Genomic DNA, 20,824 nt, shown 5'->3' with positions numbered 1-20,824 from the left:
TGTAACCCGTCTACTAGCTAATTCATCCACATAGCGACAGCTACAGTATACTGTAACCCGTCTACTAGCTAATTCATCCACATAGCGACAGCTACAGTATACTGTAACCACTCTTCTAGCTAATTCATCCATACAGCATCATTATCTGTCACTGTCCAGTACTACTGCAGTATTCAGCATCATTATCTGTCACTGTCCAAGACTACTGCAGTTCATGAGTGAGTGAGATCCTGCTAGCTAGCTATATCCCTGCAGTCTGCCTATCTGTCTGTCTGTCTGTCTGTCTGTGTTTGCCTGCCTGTCTGTGTGCCTGTCTGCCTATCTATGTCTGCATGTCTGTCTCTGTCTGTCTGTCTGCCTGCCTGTCTGCATGTCTGTCTGTCTGTCTGTCTGTCTGCATGTCTGCCTCTGTCTGCATGTCTGTCTGCCTGCATGTCTGTCTGCCTGCCTGTCTCTGTCTGTCTGTCGTCTAGCTGGTCTCTGGTTCCCTTTCTTCCCATACCTCATCAACACACACACACACACACACACACACACACACACACACACACACACACACACATGGCCCCGGCCACTCTTCTCCATGACCTCAATGATATGGATATGTTCCACTAAGAGCCCTGGGCTGGTGAGGTGGATGTGCTGCACAGCACTCTGGAAAGGATCACTTACACCTTATTGGAAAGCAGCAGAGTAAATAAAAGTGTGAACGATGGCATGCTGGGTAGGGGCTCAGGGGGTCAGTGTGTGTGTGTGTGTGTGTGTGCGCACATTCTGATGTAACAGGAAGCTGGTGTGATGTTGATGATGAGGGTCTTTCCTGTGTGGCCAAATACAGGGGGAGGTGCTTATTGTGGAAGTGGGCTGCTCATTGGAGGGCTACATGGATCAGACCTTTACCAGCCCCTCGTGGCACGCTGGGACAGCCTGGGATGATGGAGGTGCAAGCTGGTGGTGCTAATATTGGTCAATCTCTGTCACGTACACAGGATTGCAGTGCTTTGCCTCCAGATTGTGGGTCTGACAAAAAGTAGGGCAACGCTGTTGACTAGGCAGTGCTCTGTTTCAGCTGTTGTGGGCAGCCTTGCTGTTTGGAATAAGGAGGTGTTTTATGTACCCTTGAGTAACCATGCATGAAAGGAACCTTTGAAATGTTTTGATCCTTTTAAAATGTCTCCAAGCATCTCCAAGGATACCTCATCCTAATACCCAGACTGCACAGAGCCCGTCTCCAAGGATACCTCATCCTAAAACCCAGACAGCACAGAGCCCGTCTCCAAGGATACCTCATCCTAATACCCAGACAGCACAGAGCCCGTCTCCAAGGATACCTCATCCTAATACCCAGACAGCACAGAGCCCGTCTCCAAGGATACCTCATCCTAATACCCAGACAATATCCACTGCCTCCTGAGAGAATCTCCTTATCTAAACAAGACACCCACCACAGAGATAATATCCACCTGTGTTCTGACCAATAAAACATCTGGGCTCATCCAAATACCCAGCAAGAAGACAAGGCTCGTCAACAATGTACAACCTGGCATTTGATAATCAGAGAGAGAGAGAAAGGAAACAGAGAGCGAGAGAGAGAGAGAGACAGAAAGAGAGAGAGAAAGGAAACAGAGAGCGAGAGACAGAGAGACAGAAAGAGAGAGGGACTAATTTAAATGAGATGACCGGAATGACAGAAAGAGAGAGGGAAAAAAGAGAGGGGGAGAAGAGAGAAATACCAAGAGGGAAATAAAAAGAGAGCGAGACAGAAATTGAGATCGAGAGAGAGATAGAGAGAGAGAGAGAATGCGAGAGAGCACATGGGAGAGAGAGTGCGAGCGAAAGCGAGAGCAAGAGAGAGAGACTGTGATACTCTCACCTGACTGCCACAGAACCACAGCAACTACAGTCCAGAACTCCCTCCAGTCCATTTCAGCTGATCCTAGCAAGCATAATCACTTCCCTGCCACCCCCTGCTCTGTTCCAATCCCTTTTGGTGCCAATGGTAACAACATATTCAATGTTTGACTGTCATATTTGTTGTAACACGTCTAAACCAGAACTATAGACGACATCTACGCAGCCGTCATACCGCTCAGGAAGGAGACGCATTCTGTCTCCTAGAGATGAACGTACTTTGGTGCGAAAAGCGCAAATCAATCCCAGGACAACAGCAAAGGACCTTGTGAAGATGCTGGAAGAAACAGGTACAAAAGTATTTATATCCACAGTAAAACGAGTCCTATATCACATAACCTGAAAGGCCACTCAGCAAGGAAGAAGCCACTGCTCAAAAAAACGCCATAAAAAAAGCCAGACTACAGTTTGCAACTGCACATGGGGACAAAGATCGTACTCTTTGGAGAAATGTCCTCTGGTCTGATGAAACAAAAATAGAACTGTTTGGCCATAATGACCATCGTGATGTTTGGAGGAAAAAGGGGAAGGATTGCAAATCGAAGGACACCATGCCAACCGCTAAGCACGGGGTGCAGCATCATGTTGTGGGGGTGCTTTGCTGCAGGAGGGACTGGTGCCCTTCACAAAATAGATGGCATCATGAAGAGGGAGGAAGAATATGTGGAAATATTGAAGCAACATCTCAAGACATCAGTCAGGAAGTCAAAGCTTGGTCGCAAATGGGTCTTCCAAATAGACAATGACCCCAAGCATACTTCCAAAGTTGTGTCAAAATTGCTTAAGGACAACAAAGTCAAGGTATTGGAGTGGCCATCACAAAGTCCTGACCTCAATCCTATAGAACATTTATGGGCAGAACTGAAAAAGCGCGTGCAAGCAAGGAGGCCTACAAACCTGACTCAGTTACAACAGCTCTGTCAGGAGGAATGGACCAAAATTCACCCAACTTATTGTGGGAAGCTTGTGGAAGCCTACCCAAAACGTTTGACCCAAGTTAAACAATTTAAAGGCAATGCTACCAAACACTAATTGAGTGTATGTAAACTTCTGACCTACTGGGAATGTGATGAAAGTAATAAAAGCTGAAAAAATAATTTCACATTCATAAAATAAAAGTGGTGATCCTAAATGCCTTCAGGACATATGAACTTTCATGTAACTTAATAACAAAATTGTATTTTATCCGTAAAGTATGAGCCCAGCTGGTTTAGCCATGGAAAAAGTCAGGAACCTTCCCGCTAGCCATGATTGGCTGAGATAATGGATGGACTAGACATTTATTTTTAATTTTTTTTATTTTACCTTTATTTAACTAGGCAAGTCAGTTAAGAACAAATTCTTATTTTCAATGACGGCCTAGGAACAGTGGGTTAACTGCCTGTTCAGGGGCAGAACGACAGATTTGTACCTTGTCAGCTCGGGGATTTGAACTTGCAACCTTTCGGTTACTAGTCCAACGCTCTAACCACTAGGCTACCCTGCCGCCCCATGCTGGGAGATGAGTTTGGATTTGTCTGTCATGTCGCATGCTTCTGTCTATAAACATGAGCTGCTCAGTATTGTTCATAGTCCTTTCTACCGCACTGTTTTTGAAAGATATAACATTAGCCATCAAGGGTGTAGACAAAGAAGAGCTCTCCTGTAGGTGTACCTAAACATTCAAGGGCTATTTTCTCAAAAGTGGGGTTTACAAGTTTATCCACTTTCAAAGCAAAATGCCTTTCTCATTGTTCCTCAACTGCAATGTACACTGCTCAAAAAAATAAAGGGAACACTTAAACAACACAATGTAACTCCAAGTCAATCACACTTTTGTGAAATCAAACTGTCCACTTAGGAAGCAACACTGATTGACAATAAATGTCACATGCTGTTGTGCAAATGGAATTGACAAAAGGTGGAAATTATAGGCAATTAGTAAGACACCCCCAAAAAGGGAACGGTTCTGCAGGTGGTGACCACACACCACTTCTCAGTTCCTATGCTTCCTGGCTGATGTTTTGGTCACTTTTGAATGCTGGCGGTGCTTTCACTCTAGTGGTAGCATGAGACGGAGTCTACAACCCACACAAGTGGCTCAGGTAGTGCAGTTCATCCAGGATGGCACATCAATGCGAGCTGTGGCAAAAAGGTTTGTTGTGTCTGTCAGCGTAGTCTCCAGAGCATGGAGGGGCTACCAGTAGACAGGCCAGTACATCAGGAGACGTGGAGGAGGCCGTAGGAGGGCAACAACCCAGCAGCAGGACCGCTACCTCTGTCTTTGTGCAAGGAGGTGCACTGCCAGAGCCCTGCAAAATGACCTCCAGCAGGCCACAAATGTGCATGTGTCAGCATATGGTCTCACAAGGGGTCTGAGGATCTCATCTCGGTACCTAATGGCAGTCAGGCTACATCTGGCGAGCACATGGAGGGCTGTGCGGCCCCACAAAGAAATGCCACCCCACGCCATGACTGACCCACCGCTAAACCGGTCATGCTGGAGGATGTTGCAGGCAGCAGAACGTTCTCCACGGCGTCTCCAGACTCTGTCACGTCTGTCACATGTGCTCATGTGCTCAGTGTGAACCTGCTTTCATCTGTGAAGAGCACAGGGCGCCAGTGGCGAATTTGCCAATCTTGGTGTTCTCTGGCAAATGCCAAATGTCCTGCACGGTGTTGGGCTGTAAGCACAACCCCCACCTGTGGACGTCGGGCCCTGATACCACCCTCATGGAGTCTGTTTCTGACCGTTTGATCAGACACATGCACATTTGTGGCCGGCTAGAGGTCATTTTGCAGGGCTCTGGCAGTGCACCTCCTTGCACAAAGGCGGAGGTAGCGGTCCTGCTGCTGGGTTGTTGCCCTCCTACGGCCTCTTCCACGTCTCCCGATGTACTGGCCTGTCTCCTGGTAGCGCCTCCATGCTCTGGAGACTACGCTGACAGACACAACAAACCTTTTTGCCACAGCTCGCATTGATGTGCCATCCTGGATGAACTGCACTACCTGAGCCACTTGTGTGGGTTGTAGACTCCGTCTCATGCTACCACTAGAGTGAGAGCACTGCCAGCATTCAAAAGTGACCAAAACATCAGCCAGGAAGCATAGGAACTGAGAAGTGGTGTGTGGTCACCACCTGCAGAACCGTTCCCTTTTTGGGGGTGTCTTACTAACTGCCTATAATTTCCACCTTTTGTCTATTCCATTTGCACGACAGAATGTGAAATTTAATGTCAATCAGTGTTGCTTCCTAAGTGGACAGTTTGATTTCACAGAAGTGTGATTGACTTGGAGTTACTTTGTGTTGTTTAAGTGTTCCCTTTATTTTTTTGAGCAGTGTATTATATACCATTTTCTGGGTCTGAGTCTCTACCTTTATCCAATGTAAAAAAAAACAAATTTTCAAATTTTGCTACCGAATCGAAGCGGTCAGATATATAATCCTATGTATATCAACATTTATTACAGCGTGTTTACATAACGTTAACGCTTAACAGTCGAGTTCAATTTCACTTGTGGAAAATTAGTAAGGAGAATGAAACATTAACAGCAAGCAGTTCCATAGCTGATGTTTCTTCAATTCTGACTTCATCAGCATTCCACTTCTGCTTCATTTCCATAGTAAACACATTAGACTGTGTGATGGGGGAAAACACAAGGGCCTAATGAGCCCAACAGAGCAACACATAACCATTTCTGTTGTAAATTGTATTTTTCCAAAGACATATAAGCCTTACAAAATGCAACTGTTTTGGTTTAACATAGGGCATAATCGCTTTACAATGTTAACACGTTGATTCCTCTATGGCCAGAAGGAGTTCATCATTAGTTGTTCATTGCTGATGGGGAATATTGTGTCGGCTCTCAGTATTACAAGGGTTTCGTTTCCTATTCTAATATGTCTGAGTCTAATGGTGGATTGGCTATCAGGATGTGACTGGAGTCTGTTAAAAAAGACAATACTGGCTTTTTAGATATATATATACAACATGCGCAATGTGTGTGTGTGTGTGTCCGAATGTGTGTGTGTGTGTGTCTGTGTGTCTGTATAATGTATGTTCATGTGTGCATGCAAGTATGTGTGTGTATGCTACTCACGTGTAGACTTTGAGTACAAAGTCCTTCTCCTCCTTCAGCTCTGAGATGGTCTGTAGTACATCACTCATGGCCAGCACAGCACAGCCGTACGGTCTTCTGTACTGGACGTGAGGAGGACCCTTCTTAGAGTCATTCAGCAGCATCCGACCTGCACACACACACACGCGCACACACACACACACACACACACACAGACACACAGACAGAGAGAGCGAGAGAGAGACCTTATCACAATCACATCATACCATACCACGACAAGCATGATACACTCACTTGTAAACAACTGTTACGGATACAGGTATCCTGTGTGTTTCTATTCTCTCCTTCTCCCCTCACAGGTGGCAATCATCATTCCCCAATCAGTCACCATGCAGTCATCAATCAGAAGACACACCTCCTCCTGTTTGCATTACCCAATCACATCCCCTTTCCCTTGGTTTAAAAACCCATTCAGTTGGTTCCTCTTGAGCTCGATCTCTTTGTGTTTCAATCTCTCTGTGTGTCTCTCTCTCAATCTCTCGCAATATCTCTCTTTGAGCTCTTGTTTGTTTTTACACCTACAGGTCACTTTGTACCACCTGTGAGTATTTTTTTGGTTATGGTGTTTGACTGTTTGATTGTGGGTAAAGGGGGTACCAAGACAAGTTGCCCATGGGCATACACTACCCGTAGGTAAACGTATGTCTAAATACACTAGCTAGAACTGGGCGGACCACCCTCTGTATTTGGTTTACCAGATGGTTATTTAGTTAGCTGTTGTTGAAGCAGGTAGACTAGCTTAGGGGTGTTTTTGAATGCTTATTATTTATTTCCTTGGGTCCAGCTCAGCCCCTTTTCCCGCTCCCCCATTACTGTGTGTTTACAAATAAACCATGAGTGTTTGACGGTAGATTTTAAGTTGTCTGTGGTTATTTGTTCTCGCTGTTACTTTTTCACTGTTATAATTTGCATGAGTTATGCTACGGGTCTCGTTGCCATCCCCCCCTAGACTGTAAAGCCAAAGGGATTCGTAACAACAACCTTGTGTGGATATGCTAGCTGTGAAACAATGTAGCTAGACAAACAAACATGACTATGCCTATCTGTGTGTGTATACCATGGATAGTCCTGTGTGAAGGGGAACACACAGCAGTGGCAACATCTGCTCTGTGGTCACTGCAGTTAGTCTGTGTCTGTCATAGCCTAAATGTCACCTGGATCTGAGCAGACAGTAGTAGTAAAACTTTGTGAGATTCTGAGAGTAGCACTACACAGGGACTACAGATACTGGATGTTAATTTGATCATCCTGTTTCCTGCACAGCTAACAGCAAACTTGTAGCTATGTTTAAAAAGTAGTGCTGAGCGATTAAACAACTAACTGACCGAAGTCGGTTCAATTATTTTAGTTTTTTAAATTCACGATAAAAAGCAGAGGCTTCGCGAGGTATCTCTACGTTAAAATACATAATCTAAGTGATTGATAGTTGGTATTCAGCAGTCATACAATTATGTCTTATTTACATTGAAGAACTACTAAAATAGTGATTCTGTCAGACAGCATAGACAGCAGCTCTGTAGAGATGAGATGATGACTTGGAATTAAATAAAAACGTCATCAAAGGACTGGCTAAGTCTGGCTGCACATCTGACTGGCTGACTTACTGCAAATTGAGAAATGTTGTGACTAAACTCAACAAAAAGAAGACGAAACTGTATTATAAGGCCAAGATCAATTATATAAAGGATGATGAAAAAACTTTGGAGTACTTTAAATGAAATTATGGGCAGAAAGACAAATTCAACCCACCTTTCATTGAATCAGATGGCTTATTCATCACAAACCATTTGATGTGACCAATTATTTTGAGGATTACTTCTTGGCAAAGTGGGCAAACTTGGGCAGGAAATTCCAACAATAAATAGTGAGCCATCATATGCATGCATAAAAAACAGTAGGGCTGTTATCTAGCATCTAGCCCTTGACAGTAGGGCTGTTATCTAGCATCTAGCCCTTGACAGTAGGGCTGTTATCTAGCATCTAGCCCTTGACAGTAGGGCTGTTATCTAGCATCTAGACCTTGACAGTAGGGCTGTTATCTAGCATCTAGACCTTGACAGTAGGGCTGTTATCTAGCATCTAGACCTTGAAAGTAGGGCTGTTATCTAGCATCTAGCCCTTGACAGTAGGGCTGTTATCTAGCATCTAGCCCTTGACAGTAGGGCTGTTATCTAGCCCTTGACAGTAGGGCTGTTATCTAGCCCTTGACAGTAGGGCTGTTATCTAGCCCTTGACAGTAGGGCTGTTATCTAGCCCTTGACAGTAGGGCTGTTATCTAGCCCTTGACAGTAGGGCTGTTATCTAGCCCTTGACAGTAGGGCTGTTATCTAGCCCTTGACAGTAGGGCTGTTATCTAGCCCTTGACAGTAGGGCTGTTATCTAGCCCTTGACAGTAGGGCTGTTATCTAGCATCTAGACAGTAGGGCTGTTATCTAGCATCTAGACAGTAGGGCTGTTATCTAGCATCTAGACAGTAGGGCTGTTATCTAGCATCTAGACAGTAGGGCTGTTATCTAGCATCTAGACAGTAGGGCTGTTATCTAGCATCTAGACAGTAGGGCTGTTATCTAGCATCTAGACAGTAGGGCTGTTATCTAGCATCTAGACAGTAGGGCTGTTATCTAGCATCTAGACAGTAGGGCTGTTATCTAGCCCTTGACAGTAGGGCTGTTACCTAGCCCTTGACAGTAGGGCTGTTACCTAGCCCTTGACAGTAGGGCTGTTACCTAGCCCTTGACAGTAGGGCTGTTACCTAGCCCTTGACAGTAGGGCTGTTATCTAGCCCTTGACAGTAGGGCTGTTATCTAGCCCTTGACAGTAGGGCTGTTATCTAGCCCTTGACAGTAGGGCTGTTACCTAGCCCTTGACAGTAGGGCTGTTACCTAGCCCTTGACAGTAGGGCTGTTACCTAGCCCTTGACAGTAGGGCTGTTACCTAGCCCTTGACAGTAGGGCTGTTACCTAGCCCTTGACAGTAGGGCTGTTACCTAGCCCTTGACAGTAGGGCTGTTACCTAGCCCTTGACAGTAGGGCTGTTACCTAGCCCTTGACAGTAGGGCTGTTACCTAGCCCTTGACAGTAGGGCTGTTACCTAGCCCTTGACAGTAGGGCTGTTACCTAGCCCTTGACAGTAGGGCTGTTACCTAGCCCTTGACAGTAGGGCTGTTACCTAGCCCTTGACAGTAGGGCTGTTACCTAGCCCTTGACAGTAGGGCTGTTACCTAGCCCTTGACAGTAGGGCTGTTACCTAGCCCTTGACAGTAGGGCTGTTACCTAGCCCTTGACAGTAGGGCTGTTACCTAGCCCTTGACAGTAGGGCTGTTACCTAGCCCTTGACAGTAGGGCTGTTACCTAGCCCTTGACAGTAGGGCTGTTACCTAGCCCTTGACAGTAGGGCTGTTACCTAGCCCTTGACAGTAGGGCTGTTACCTAGCCCTTGACAGTAGGGCTGTTACCTAGCCCTTGACAGTAGGGCTGTTACCTAGCCCTTGACAGTAGGGCTGTTACCTAGCCCTTGTCAGTAGGGCTGTTACCTAGCCCTTGTCAGTAGGGCTGTTACCTAGCCCTTGTCAGTAGGGCTGTTACCTAGCCCTTGTCAGTAGGGCTGTTACCTAGCCCTTGACAGTAGGGCTGTTACCTAGCCCTTGACAGTAGGGCTGTTACCTAGCCCTTGACAGTAGGGCTGTTACCTAGCCCTTGACAGTAGGGCTGTTACCTAGCCCTTGACAGTAGGGCTGTTACCTAGCCCTTGACAGTAGGGCTGTTACCTAGCCCTTGACAGTAGGGCTGTTACCTAGCCCTTGACAGTAGGGCTGTTACCTAGCCCTTGACAGTAGGGCTGTTACCTAGCCCTTGACAGTAGGGCTGTTACCTAGCCCTTGACAGTAGGGCTGTTACCTAGCCCTTGACAGTAGGGCTGTTACCTAGCCCTTGACAGTAGGGCTGTTACCTAGCCCTTGACAGTAGGGCTGTTACCTAGCCCTTGACAGTAGGGCTGTTACCTAGCCCTTGACAGTAGGGCTGTTATCTAGCATCTAGACAGTAGGGCTGTTATCTAGCCCTTGGCAGTAGGGCTGTTATCTCGCCCTTGGCAGTAGGGCTGTTATCTCGCCCTTGGCAGTAGGGCTGTTATCTAGCATCTAGCCCTTGAACGGTGAGCCATCATATGCATGCATAAAAAAAAAATAAAGAATGAAAGAAAAGCATTGTAATTTTGTGAAGTTAGAAAATGTATTGTTATCTATCAATGACAAACCTCCTGGCTTTGACAACATAGATGGAAAGCTACTGAGGATGGTGGCCGACTCTATAGCCACTCCTATCTGGCATATCTTTAATCTGAGCCTAGAGGAAAGTCTTTGTCCTCAGGACTGGAGAGAAGCCAAAGTAATTACGCTACCCAAAAGTGGTAAAGCAGCCTTTACTGGTTCGAACAGCAGACCTATCAGCTTGCCGCCAGCTCTTAGCAAACTGTTGAAAAAAATTGTGTTTGACCAAATACAATGCTAATTTTCTATAAACAAATTAACAGACTTTCTGCATGCTAATAGAGAAGGGCACTCAACATGTACTGCACTGACACAAATGACTGATAATTGGTTGAAAGAAATTGATAAGATTGTGGGAGCTGTACTGTTAGATTTCAGTGCAGCCTTTGATATTACTGACCATAACATGTTATTGAGAACTCATGTGTTATGGCTTTTCAACCTCTGCCGTATTGTGGATTCAGAGCTACAGTATCTATCTAATAGAACTCAGAGCATTTTCTTTAATGGAAACTTGTTTAATGTCAAACATGTAAAGTGTGGTGTACCGCAGGGCAGCTCTCTAGGCCCTCTACTCTTTTCTATTTTTACCAATGTCCTGCCACTGGCATTAAACAAATCATGTGTGTCCATGTATACCATATACACATTAGCAACCACAGCTTAGGAGGTCACTGAAACCCTTAACAAAGAGTTGCAGTCTGTTTTGGAATGGGTGGCCAGTAATGCACTGGTCCTGAACATCTCTAAAACTAATAGCATTGAATGTTCTAGACCTCAGCTGACTATGTTAATGAATGGCTGTTGAACAAGTTGAGGTGACTAAATAACTTGGTGTTACCTTAGACTGTAAACGGTCATGGTCTAAACATACAATGCATTCAGAAAGTATTCAGACCCCTTGGCCTTTTCCACATTTTGTTACGTTACAGCCTTATTATGAAATTGATTAAATCGTTTCTTTTTTGTCCTCATCAATCTACACACAATACCCCGTAACGACAAAGCAAAACCAGTATTTAAAAAAAAAATGTTGCTAATAAACAATAATGAAATATTACAGTAATTTGATGAAGCACCTTAGACAGTGATTACAGCCTCGAGTCTTCTTGGGTATGATGCTACATGCTTGGCACACCTGTTTTTGGGGAGTTTCTCGAATTCTTCTCTGCAGATCCTCTCAAGCTGTCTCAGGTTGGATGGGGAGCGTTGCTGCACAGCTATTTTCAGGTCTCTCCAGAGATTTTCAATCGGGTTGAAGTCCAGACTCTGGCTGGGCCACTCAAGGACATTCAGAGACTTGTCCCTAAGCCACTCCTGCGTCGTCTTGGCTGTGTGCTTAGTGTCATTATCCTGTTGGAAGGTAAACCTTTGCCACAGTCTGAGGTCCTGAGCACTCTGGAGCAGGTTTTCATCAAGGAGTTCTCTGTACTTTGCTCTGTTCATCTTTGCCTCGATCTTGACTAGTCTCCCAGTCCCTGCTGCTGAAAAACATCCCCACAGCATGATGCTGCCACCACCACGCTTCACTGTAGGGATGGTGTCAGGTGTCCTCCAGACGTGACACTTGGTGTTCAGTCTTGGATTCATCAGACCAGAGAATCTTGTTCCTCATGGTCTGAGAGTCTTTAGGTGCCTTTTGGCAAACTCCAAGCGGGCTGTCATGTGCCTTTTACTGAGGAATGGCTTCCATCTGGCCAATCTACCATAAAGGCCTGATTGGTGAAGTGCTGCAGAAATGTTTGTCTTTCTGGAAGGTTCTCCCATCTCTGGAACTCTGGAGCTCCGTCAGTGACAATCGGGTTCTTGGTCACCTTCCTGAACAAGGCCCTTATCACCCGATTGCTCAGTTTGGCCGGGTAGCCAGCTCTAGGAAGAGTCTTGGTGGTTCCAAACTTCTTCCATTTAAGAATGATGGAGGCCACTGTGTTCTTGGGGACCTTCAATGCTGCTGACATTTTTCGGTAACCTTCCTCAGATCTGTGCCTTGACACAATCCTGTCTCTGAGCTCTACGGACAATTGCTTCGACCTCGTGGCTTGTTTTTTTTTCCTCTGAAACCTGTTTTTCCTTTGTCATTATGGTTAGATTGCTAAGGATTTAAAAAAATCTATTTTAGAATAATGCTTTAACGTAATAAAATGTGGAAAAAGTCAAGGGGTCGGAATACTTTCCAAGGCATTGTATAGATCCAATGGTTGTAAAGATGGGGAGCGGTCTGTCCGTAATAAAAAGATGCTCTGCTTTTTGACACCCCACTCCACAAAGAAAATCCCGCAGGCTTTAGTTTTATTTTATCTTGATTATTGTCCAGTCGTGTGGTCAAGTGCTGCAAAGAAGGACCTCATTAAGCTGCAGCTGCCCCAGAACAGAGCCGCATGTCTTGCTCTTCATTGTAATCAGAGGGCTAATATCAATACTATGCCAGTCTTTCTTGATAAGAGTTGAGGAAAGAAATATTAAAACATTTTGCATAGTCAACTTACACACAGCTCTGACACACACACTTACCCCACCAGACATGCCACCAGTGGTCTTTTCACAGTTCCCAGGTCCAGAACAAATTCAAGGAAACGTAAAGTATTATACAGAGCCATGAGTGTATGGAACTCCCTTCCATCTCGTATACAGTAAGTGAACAGTGAACCTGGTTTAAAAATAAAGAAACACCTCACAGCACAACGCCTTTCCCCCATGTGACCTACTGGTTGTGTGTATGTACTGACATGTGATCTACTGGTTGTGTGTATGTACTGACATGTGACCTACTGGTTGTGTGTATGTACTGACATGTGACCTACTGGTTGTGTGTATGTACTGACATGTGACCTACTGGTTGTGTGTATGTACTGACATGTGTAACTGATAGATGCACACACTACATGTTAATGTTTTTAAATGTCTGTAAATGTCTTTTGTCTGTATTGTCTTTTTCCTTTTGTGTCGGACCCCAATAAGTCTAGTGGTCGCTAATGGGGATCCTAATAAATCAAATCAAACAAATATTGTTTGAACAACTGATATATTTTATTAAAGTGAATAGATGATGGTTAATAAGTGATAAGCAGTAATGGGCAGTCACTACCGTCATGGGACTTGTATTGTTTTATTCTGTGTAGTTACAGCATTCAACCCACATAATGCATAGTGCATTTCATGTAAAAAACAAAATTGAAGACGTGATTATTTTTATAATAATCGATCCGAAACCGAACCGACCTCAAAAAAACACTAATCGCTCAGCACTATTAAAAAATCTTCAGAAGTTTGTATTTTCCATTTTGAAATGTCAGGACTTGATTTGCCCTTACAAAAAACATTAATTATAATCCAGATAATAATTCACATTTCCTGTTGCTGCAGGATAATTCTTCTGCTGTAAGAAACTGGGTCAAATTATGATTTGGCATCTGTAGATGTGTAAAACAAACAGCTAGAGGAAGAACTGTACTTAGATACTGGACTTGTTTTAACTTAACAGAGGAAGAGAATCAGTGGGACGGATTACTCCGAATGCTTTGTATAAAACATTGAATTTACAGGTAGATTTAAGACTAGAATACGTATGATAGAGGGAGAAAAAGAGCCTTTAGAGCCAGCCAGAGAGATGACAAAGTGCATGCAGAGTTACACACACTTGAGATGCTGGGTACACAGCAGGTGACCCGAGCCCATTTCCTCAAATTAAGAAAAACAAACAGCATACTGCTTTACTGTCTCTGTGTTCTGCTTCACTGAGACCAAATTAGATTATTTCTGTTTCCCAAAATGGCACCTTGTTCCTTACAGTATAAAGTGCACTACTTTTGACCAGGGCCCATGCGGCTCAAAATGTACGCACTACATTGGGAATATGGTGCCATTTGGGACACGACGATTACTTACCGGTTCTGATGACTTGTGAAACAATATACAGGTCCCGCTTCATGTCTTTATTACTTAAATCCTGCAGAGTAAAGAGGTTAACACATGACTTAGTGATGTCAGAGAGGATAAAGTAAAGAGGTTAACACATGACTTAGTGATGTCAGAGAGGATAAAGTAAAGAGGTTAACATGACTTAGTGATGTCAGAGAGGATAAAGAAAAGAGGTTAACACATGACTTAGTGATGTCAGAGAGGATAAAGTAAAGAGGTTAACATGACTTAGTGATGTCAGAGAGGATAAAGTAAAGAGGTTAAAACATGACTTAGTGATGTCAGAGAGGATAAAGTAAAGAGGTTAACACATGACTTAGTGATGTCAGAGAGGATAAAGTAAAGAGGTTAACACATGACTTAGTGATGTCAGAGAGAATAAAGTAAAGAGGTTAAAATATTTCTTAGTGATGTCAGAGAGGATAAAGCCCATTACCATTATGTGAACAATTGTTTGATGATGATAAAAACGTGTGTGTGTGTGTTTGTATGTAGAGTTTACCGCGTGTGTGTTTGTGTGTGTGTTTTTATATACAGGTTACTGCATGTGCGTGTGTGTGTGTGTGTGTGTGTGTGTGTGTGTGTGTGTGTGTGTGTGTGTGTGTGTGTGTGTGTGTGTGTGTGTGCGTGCGTGCGTGCGTGCGTGCGTGCGTGGACAGCTCACCGTGAACAGAGCACACAAACGATCAACCTTGTCTGTGTTCTTGGGACCTTCATTCTTGTTCAGTCTCACCATAAATTTCTCACTGAAATGACAAACAGAGACACTGAAATGGTGCACTGTTAACTGGACTGACAGTATTATAAACAATGGCATCGCCAAATAAAGACAGAGACCAGCTAAGGAAAACAGTATATTATTACATTATATATTCAGCTTTTTGATTACAATGAATTATTCAATACATTAAAAAAAAATCATGAGCCCAAATGTATACATTTTATATGCAAATACTATATGTAAGGTCTGAAACACACACACACACACACACACACACAAACTCTGCATGCAACAGTCTGACTCAGAGCGGGGTAGGATGCTGGGCTGCGACGATCACAACGTGTTTCTTTTGTTTTCTCTTCTTAATATTGTGTCCGATGGCCGCATGCTGCGGCTCCTCGTGACTCACAGAGAGCAAAGACAGCCCATCTAAAATAGGACGACACCCATGAAGTACTATCTTTACACACCAGATACCGTGTGTCATCTATTAATCTACACACCAACAGCAAGCTACTAGCTTATCTATTAATCTACACACCAACAGCAAGCTACTAGCTTATCTATTAATCTACACACCAACAGCAACTAGCTTATCTATTAATCTACACACCAACAGCAAGCTACTAGCTTATCTATTAATCTACACACCAACAGCAAGCTACTAGCTTATCTATTAATCTACACACCAACAGCAAGCTACTAGCTTATCTATTAATTTACACACCAACAGCAAGCTACTAGTTTATCTATTAATCTACACACCAACAGCAAGCTACTAGCTTATCTATTAATCTACACACCAACAGCAAGCTACTAGCTTATCTATTAATCTACACACCAACAGCAAGCTACTAGCTTATCTATTAATCTACACACCAACAGCAAGCAATTAGCCTATCTATTAATTTACGCAAGCTACTAGCTTATCTATTAATTTACACACCAACAGCAAGCTACTAGTTTATCTATTAATCTACACACCAACAGCAAGCTACTAGCTTATCTATTAATCTACACACCAACAGCAAGCTACTAGCTTATCTATTAATCTACACACCAACAGCAAGCTACTAGCTTATCTATTAATCTACACACCAACAGCAAGCTACTAGTTTATCTATTAATCTACACACCAACAGCAAGCTACTAGCTTATCTATTAATCTACACACCAACAGCAAGCTACTAGCTTATCTATTAATCTACACACCAACAGCAAGCTACTAGCTTATCTATTAATCTACACACCAACAGCAAGCTACTAGCTTATCTATTAATCAACACACCAACAGCAAGCTACTAGCTTATCTATTAATTTACACACCAACAGCAAGCTATTAGCTTATCTATTAATCTACACACCAACAGCAAGCTACTAGCTTATCTATTAATTTACACACCAACAGCAAGCTACTAGCTTATCTATTAATGTGCACACCAACAGCAAGCTACTAGCCTATCTATTAATTTACACACCAACAGCAAGCTACTAGCTTATCTATTAATTTAAACACCAACAGCAAGCTACTAGCTTATCTATTAATTTACACACCAACAGCAAGCTACTAGCTTATCTATTAATTTACACACCAACAGCAAGCTACTAGCTTATCTACTAATTTACACACCAACAGCAAGCTACTAGCTTATCTATTAATCTACACACCAACAGCAAGCTACTAGACTATCTATTATATCCTATTTATTTATTCTCCAGGAGAATCTTGAATCGTCCATCGCCTCACCTGCTACCATGCTACGTTTGCGTGCTCCATGGGGCACCATTAATCACAGCAGGATAAATTGCATGTTGTCAAATGAGAGAAAATTAAATTAAGGGCCAGCCGTGCTACCCAGTTCTGAGCCAATGGCAATTTTTGGAGGTCCCTCGTTGTGGCACTTAACCACACGACTGAACAGTAGTCCAAGTACGACAAAACTAGGGCCTGTAGGACCGGCCTTGTTGATAGTGTTGTAAAAAAATGCAGAGCAGCGCTCCATTACGGACAGACTTCTCCCCATCTTAGCTAATGTTGTATCAACACAGATGACCTCTGTGCCTATATGAATAACCCCTATGATGTAACTGGAATGATGAGATAGATGTTCTTCTTTTATGTTTTTGTTTTATTATTTCACTGCCATACTGTGTTCGATCTTGTCTAGCCATCTTGTCTCAAGAGGACCACAATGGAAATAAGTCCCAGACTTTATTGTGTGTTATCCTCGATGATTTTATTCATGTGCATGTATGGCTTTTAAGTTTTATGTGTGCTTGTTTGTTTTTAAATGGTCGAATTAATAAACTAAACTAAACTGAAACATGTTTTGAACATGACAGTTTACAATCCAGGGATACTCCAAGCAGTTTAGTCACCTCAACTTGCTCAATTTCCACATAATTTTTTACAATATTTAGTTGAGGTTTAGGGTTTAGTGAATGATTTGTCCCAAATACCATGCTTTAAGTTTTTGAAATGTTTAGGACTAACTTGTTCCTTGCCACCCATTCTGAAACTAACTGCAGCTCTTTGTTAAGTGTTGCAGTCATTTCAGTCGCTGTAGTAGCTGACGTGTATAGTGTTGAGTCATCTGCATATATAGACATTACTCAAAGCCAGTGACATGTCGTTAGTAAAGATTTTTTAAAGTAAGGGGCCTAAACAGCTTCCCTGGGGAATTCCTGATTCTACCTGGATTATGTTGGAGAGGCTTCTATTAAAGAACACCCTCTGTGTTCTGTTAGACAGGTAACTCTTTATCCACAATATAGCAGGGGGTGTAAAGCCATAACACATACGTTTTTCCATCAGCAGACTATGATCAATAATGTCAAAAGCCACACTGAAGTCTAACAAAAAGGCTACCACAACATTTTCATCATCAATTTCTCTCAGCCAATCATCAGTCATTTGTGTAAGTGCCATGCTTGTTGAATGTCCTTTCCTATACACGTTCTGAAAGCCTGTTGCTTAGAGCACCAACCTCCTGTGCTCTAAGTGCAAGAAGTAACTGCCCATAGGGCGGCGCACAATTGGCCCAGCGTCGTCCGGGTTTGGCCAGTGTAGGCCGTCACTGTTAATAAGAATTTGTTGACTTGCCTAGTTAAATAAAAGGTTAAATAAAACAAATAATATATATATATATATATTTTAATAACATACTTAGTTTGAAGTTGAACTAACGCTCTTGGGTAAGCTAGCTATAGTATGCAGGTGTTTAGCCAGGCTGATAAATGGAAGTAGTTTCAAGTCCTCTAAGGTAGCTAGATATTTATATTCTAACACACACAGACCCAAGGATAATCTATCATCCCAGGGGAGCACTCTGAGAGCAGACTGTAGGCGGGCCGTCTTTGATGAATGATGCTGTAGTGTGTGGGTTTGAGGTGTGCGTCCAAAATGGCCCCCTATTACCTAGTCCACTTATTTGGATCAGAGTGCCTGTGGGGGGGGGGGGGGATTTATAGGGAATAACAGGCCATTTCAGATGCACACCCCAAGCCACACAGCATTGTACATTCATCAAAGATGGCTGCCTCCTAAAGTCTGCTTTCAGACTTCAGGTGCTCTTAAATGTCTTCCTCAGGGGATTGATATGAGGATACCCATCACTCAGCACTCAGTTAAAATGAGACTTTAGTTAAGAGACTATTGAAACAATACAGGATCAAACAATACAGAAGTATTAGATGCATACAGTATTTAAACATGTTCCGTTTGGAAAATGGGTAACATCCAGGCTTGATGCCATAATCAAGATATTATTTCCATTACACATTGTTTGTTTGCACAGAAAACGCAGAGAGGTTTCTGAATGTAGCTTTACCCAATCACAGGTCAAGTTGCAGTGAGTTGTGCACAGTGACCTGGTGAGCAGTGATATTTATGGAGTCTGGGTTCAACGGAGACCATGTTTTAATAAAAACTGAAGGTCATCTGAGATGTTTTGTTGGACGCGAATAAAATCTGAGTTTAGAATGAAATCATACCTGTGAGTACAACAAGGGAGCTGGTGGAATAGGCAGAGGGATTATTTCAATCATAGAGTAATGTTGTGGAGCTGAAGAGTGTGTGTGTGTGTGTGTGTGTGTGTGTGTGTGTGTGTGTGTGTGTGTGTGTGTGTGTGTGTGTGTGTGTGTGTGTGTGTGTGTGTGTGTGTGTGTACAGCTACAGAGGAACTCCATGATCTAGCGTTACTATAACAACCACATACAGGGAATATGTGTGGGGGGGGGGGGGGCATTGGTTGGGTAAAAATAAGAACAGTCTTGTTTTTGGCTGCCCTCTCAGCCTACGCAGGGCTAGCACATGGACAGGTTGTGAGTGGGAGGGACTGCAGTTTTAGTTCTGTCAAAAACAGAGAGAGAGGAAAGGAAAGGAAAGGAGAGGAGATTAGAGGAGATGAGGGTTAGATTGGGAGTGACCGCAGTTATTGTTATGTCATAAATAGAGGGAGAGAAGGAAGAGAGGAGAAGAGAGGAGAGGAGATGGAGGAGAGATAATAGAGATTTGACAAAGAAAGCTACACTTCAGCCCACATTGATTTAAATATGCCTCCTTGGTAACTAAGTCTCCTTGGTAACTATAGAACTACTAGAACTCCGTTGGTCTCTAGGCAAACCTCTTCAGTCTTTATTGATTCTACTGTGTTCTCGTGAAACAGGTCCTCCTCTACATAGTCTCCTCTTCATATTCCACCAGAACACCTCCAGAGACTAGCGTTCCCAGAATCACAGGAACAGTAAATATTCCTCTCTCTATAAGCGCTGCTGTTGTTCCATTCCTCTACTGGGTTCTGAAGGATGACAAATACATGTCAGTTATTGCAGAGGGTTGATGTAGTGTGATGTTCTCAGTGACAGAATACTGTGTATCTTCATCACTTCATCCTTCAGAACAGAGGCTGCCACACCCACCCGCGCACACACAGACACACACAGACACACACAGACACACACAGACACACACACACACACAGACACACACACACACACACAGACACACACACACACACACACACACACACACACACGGAAGCGCGCACACACACACATACACGCACACACACACACGCACAAACACATGCACACACATGCACACACATATACACCTGCCTCTTGTAACCTGAGCTGACTGTCATTGTGAGAGAAGATAATGCCATGACAACAGGTTATCGTGACAACAGGTTATCAAGGTCAAGCCAACTGGACAAGTTTCCTTAAACTGACCTCTGTGTGTGGAAGGAGGAGGCAGGGGGAGGCAGAGAGGAAAGAGGAGGTATATAGTATGTGTGTGTGTGTGTGTGTGTGTGTGTGTGTGTGTGTGCTGCCCACTGTTCGTCTAGCTATCTACCTCCTCCTCTGTCTACCTCCCCTGCCTCCTCCTTCTCATCTCTGCCACCCCCTGCTTACCCTCTTCTCCACTCCACCTCACCTATCTCCCCCATGCCTCCCCTATCCCCCCCTGCCTCCCCCTGCCTCTCTCCCTGCCTCCCCCCATCTCCCCCCTGCCCCCCCCATCTCCCCCCGCCTCCCCCTATATCCCCCCATCTCCCCCTGCCTCCCCCCTGCCTCTCTCCACCTCCCCCCTGCCTCCCCCATCTCCCCCATCTCCCCCTATATCCCCCTATCTCCACCCTGCCTCCCCCCCATCGGTACTCATTTCCTGTCTCTCTAACCCCTAGAGAAGAAAGCCCTCAGCAGAGCTGCACTCTCCAGTGGTGAGACGCACGCAATATTATACTGCTGCAGCACACACACACGCACACACGCACACACACACACACGCACGCACGCACGCACGCACGCACGCACACACTGCCCTACATCAATCTCATTATATACATTAGCTATTCATTATCTTTTACGATCATTAAAACAACAAA

The 20,824-nt window shown here is 43.9% G+C and overlaps 1 protein-coding gene across 19 annotated transcripts in view; it reads right to left on the bottom strand.

Moving 5' to 3' along the window:
- Positions 1 to 20,824, bottom strand: part of LOC129815762 (dedicator of cytokinesis protein 3-like) — a 400,044-nt gene that overhangs the window by 113,870 nt on the left and 265,350 nt on the right. For all 19 annotated transcript variants that reach the window (XM_055869857.1, XM_055869854.1, XM_055869856.1 and 16 more), the window contains 3 exons: positions 14,880 to 14,961; positions 14,183 to 14,243; positions 5,992 to 6,139 (listed from right to left, as the gene is read on the bottom strand). In XM_055869857.1, the coding sequence (XP_055725832.1) occupies positions 5,992 to 6,139; positions 14,183 to 14,243; positions 14,880 to 14,961 (291 nt within the window). The remainder of the gene's footprint in view (positions 1 to 5,991; positions 6,140 to 14,182; positions 14,244 to 14,879; positions 14,962 to 20,824) is intronic.

This window comes from Salvelinus fontinalis, chromosome 18 (genome assembly GCF_029448725.1).
Source record: "Salvelinus fontinalis isolate EN_2023a chromosome 18, ASM2944872v1, whole genome shotgun sequence".
Taxonomy (NCBI): domain Eukaryota; kingdom Metazoa; phylum Chordata; class Actinopteri; order Salmoniformes; family Salmonidae; genus Salvelinus; species Salvelinus fontinalis.
This window is presented reverse-complemented; position numbering and strand designations above follow the sequence as displayed.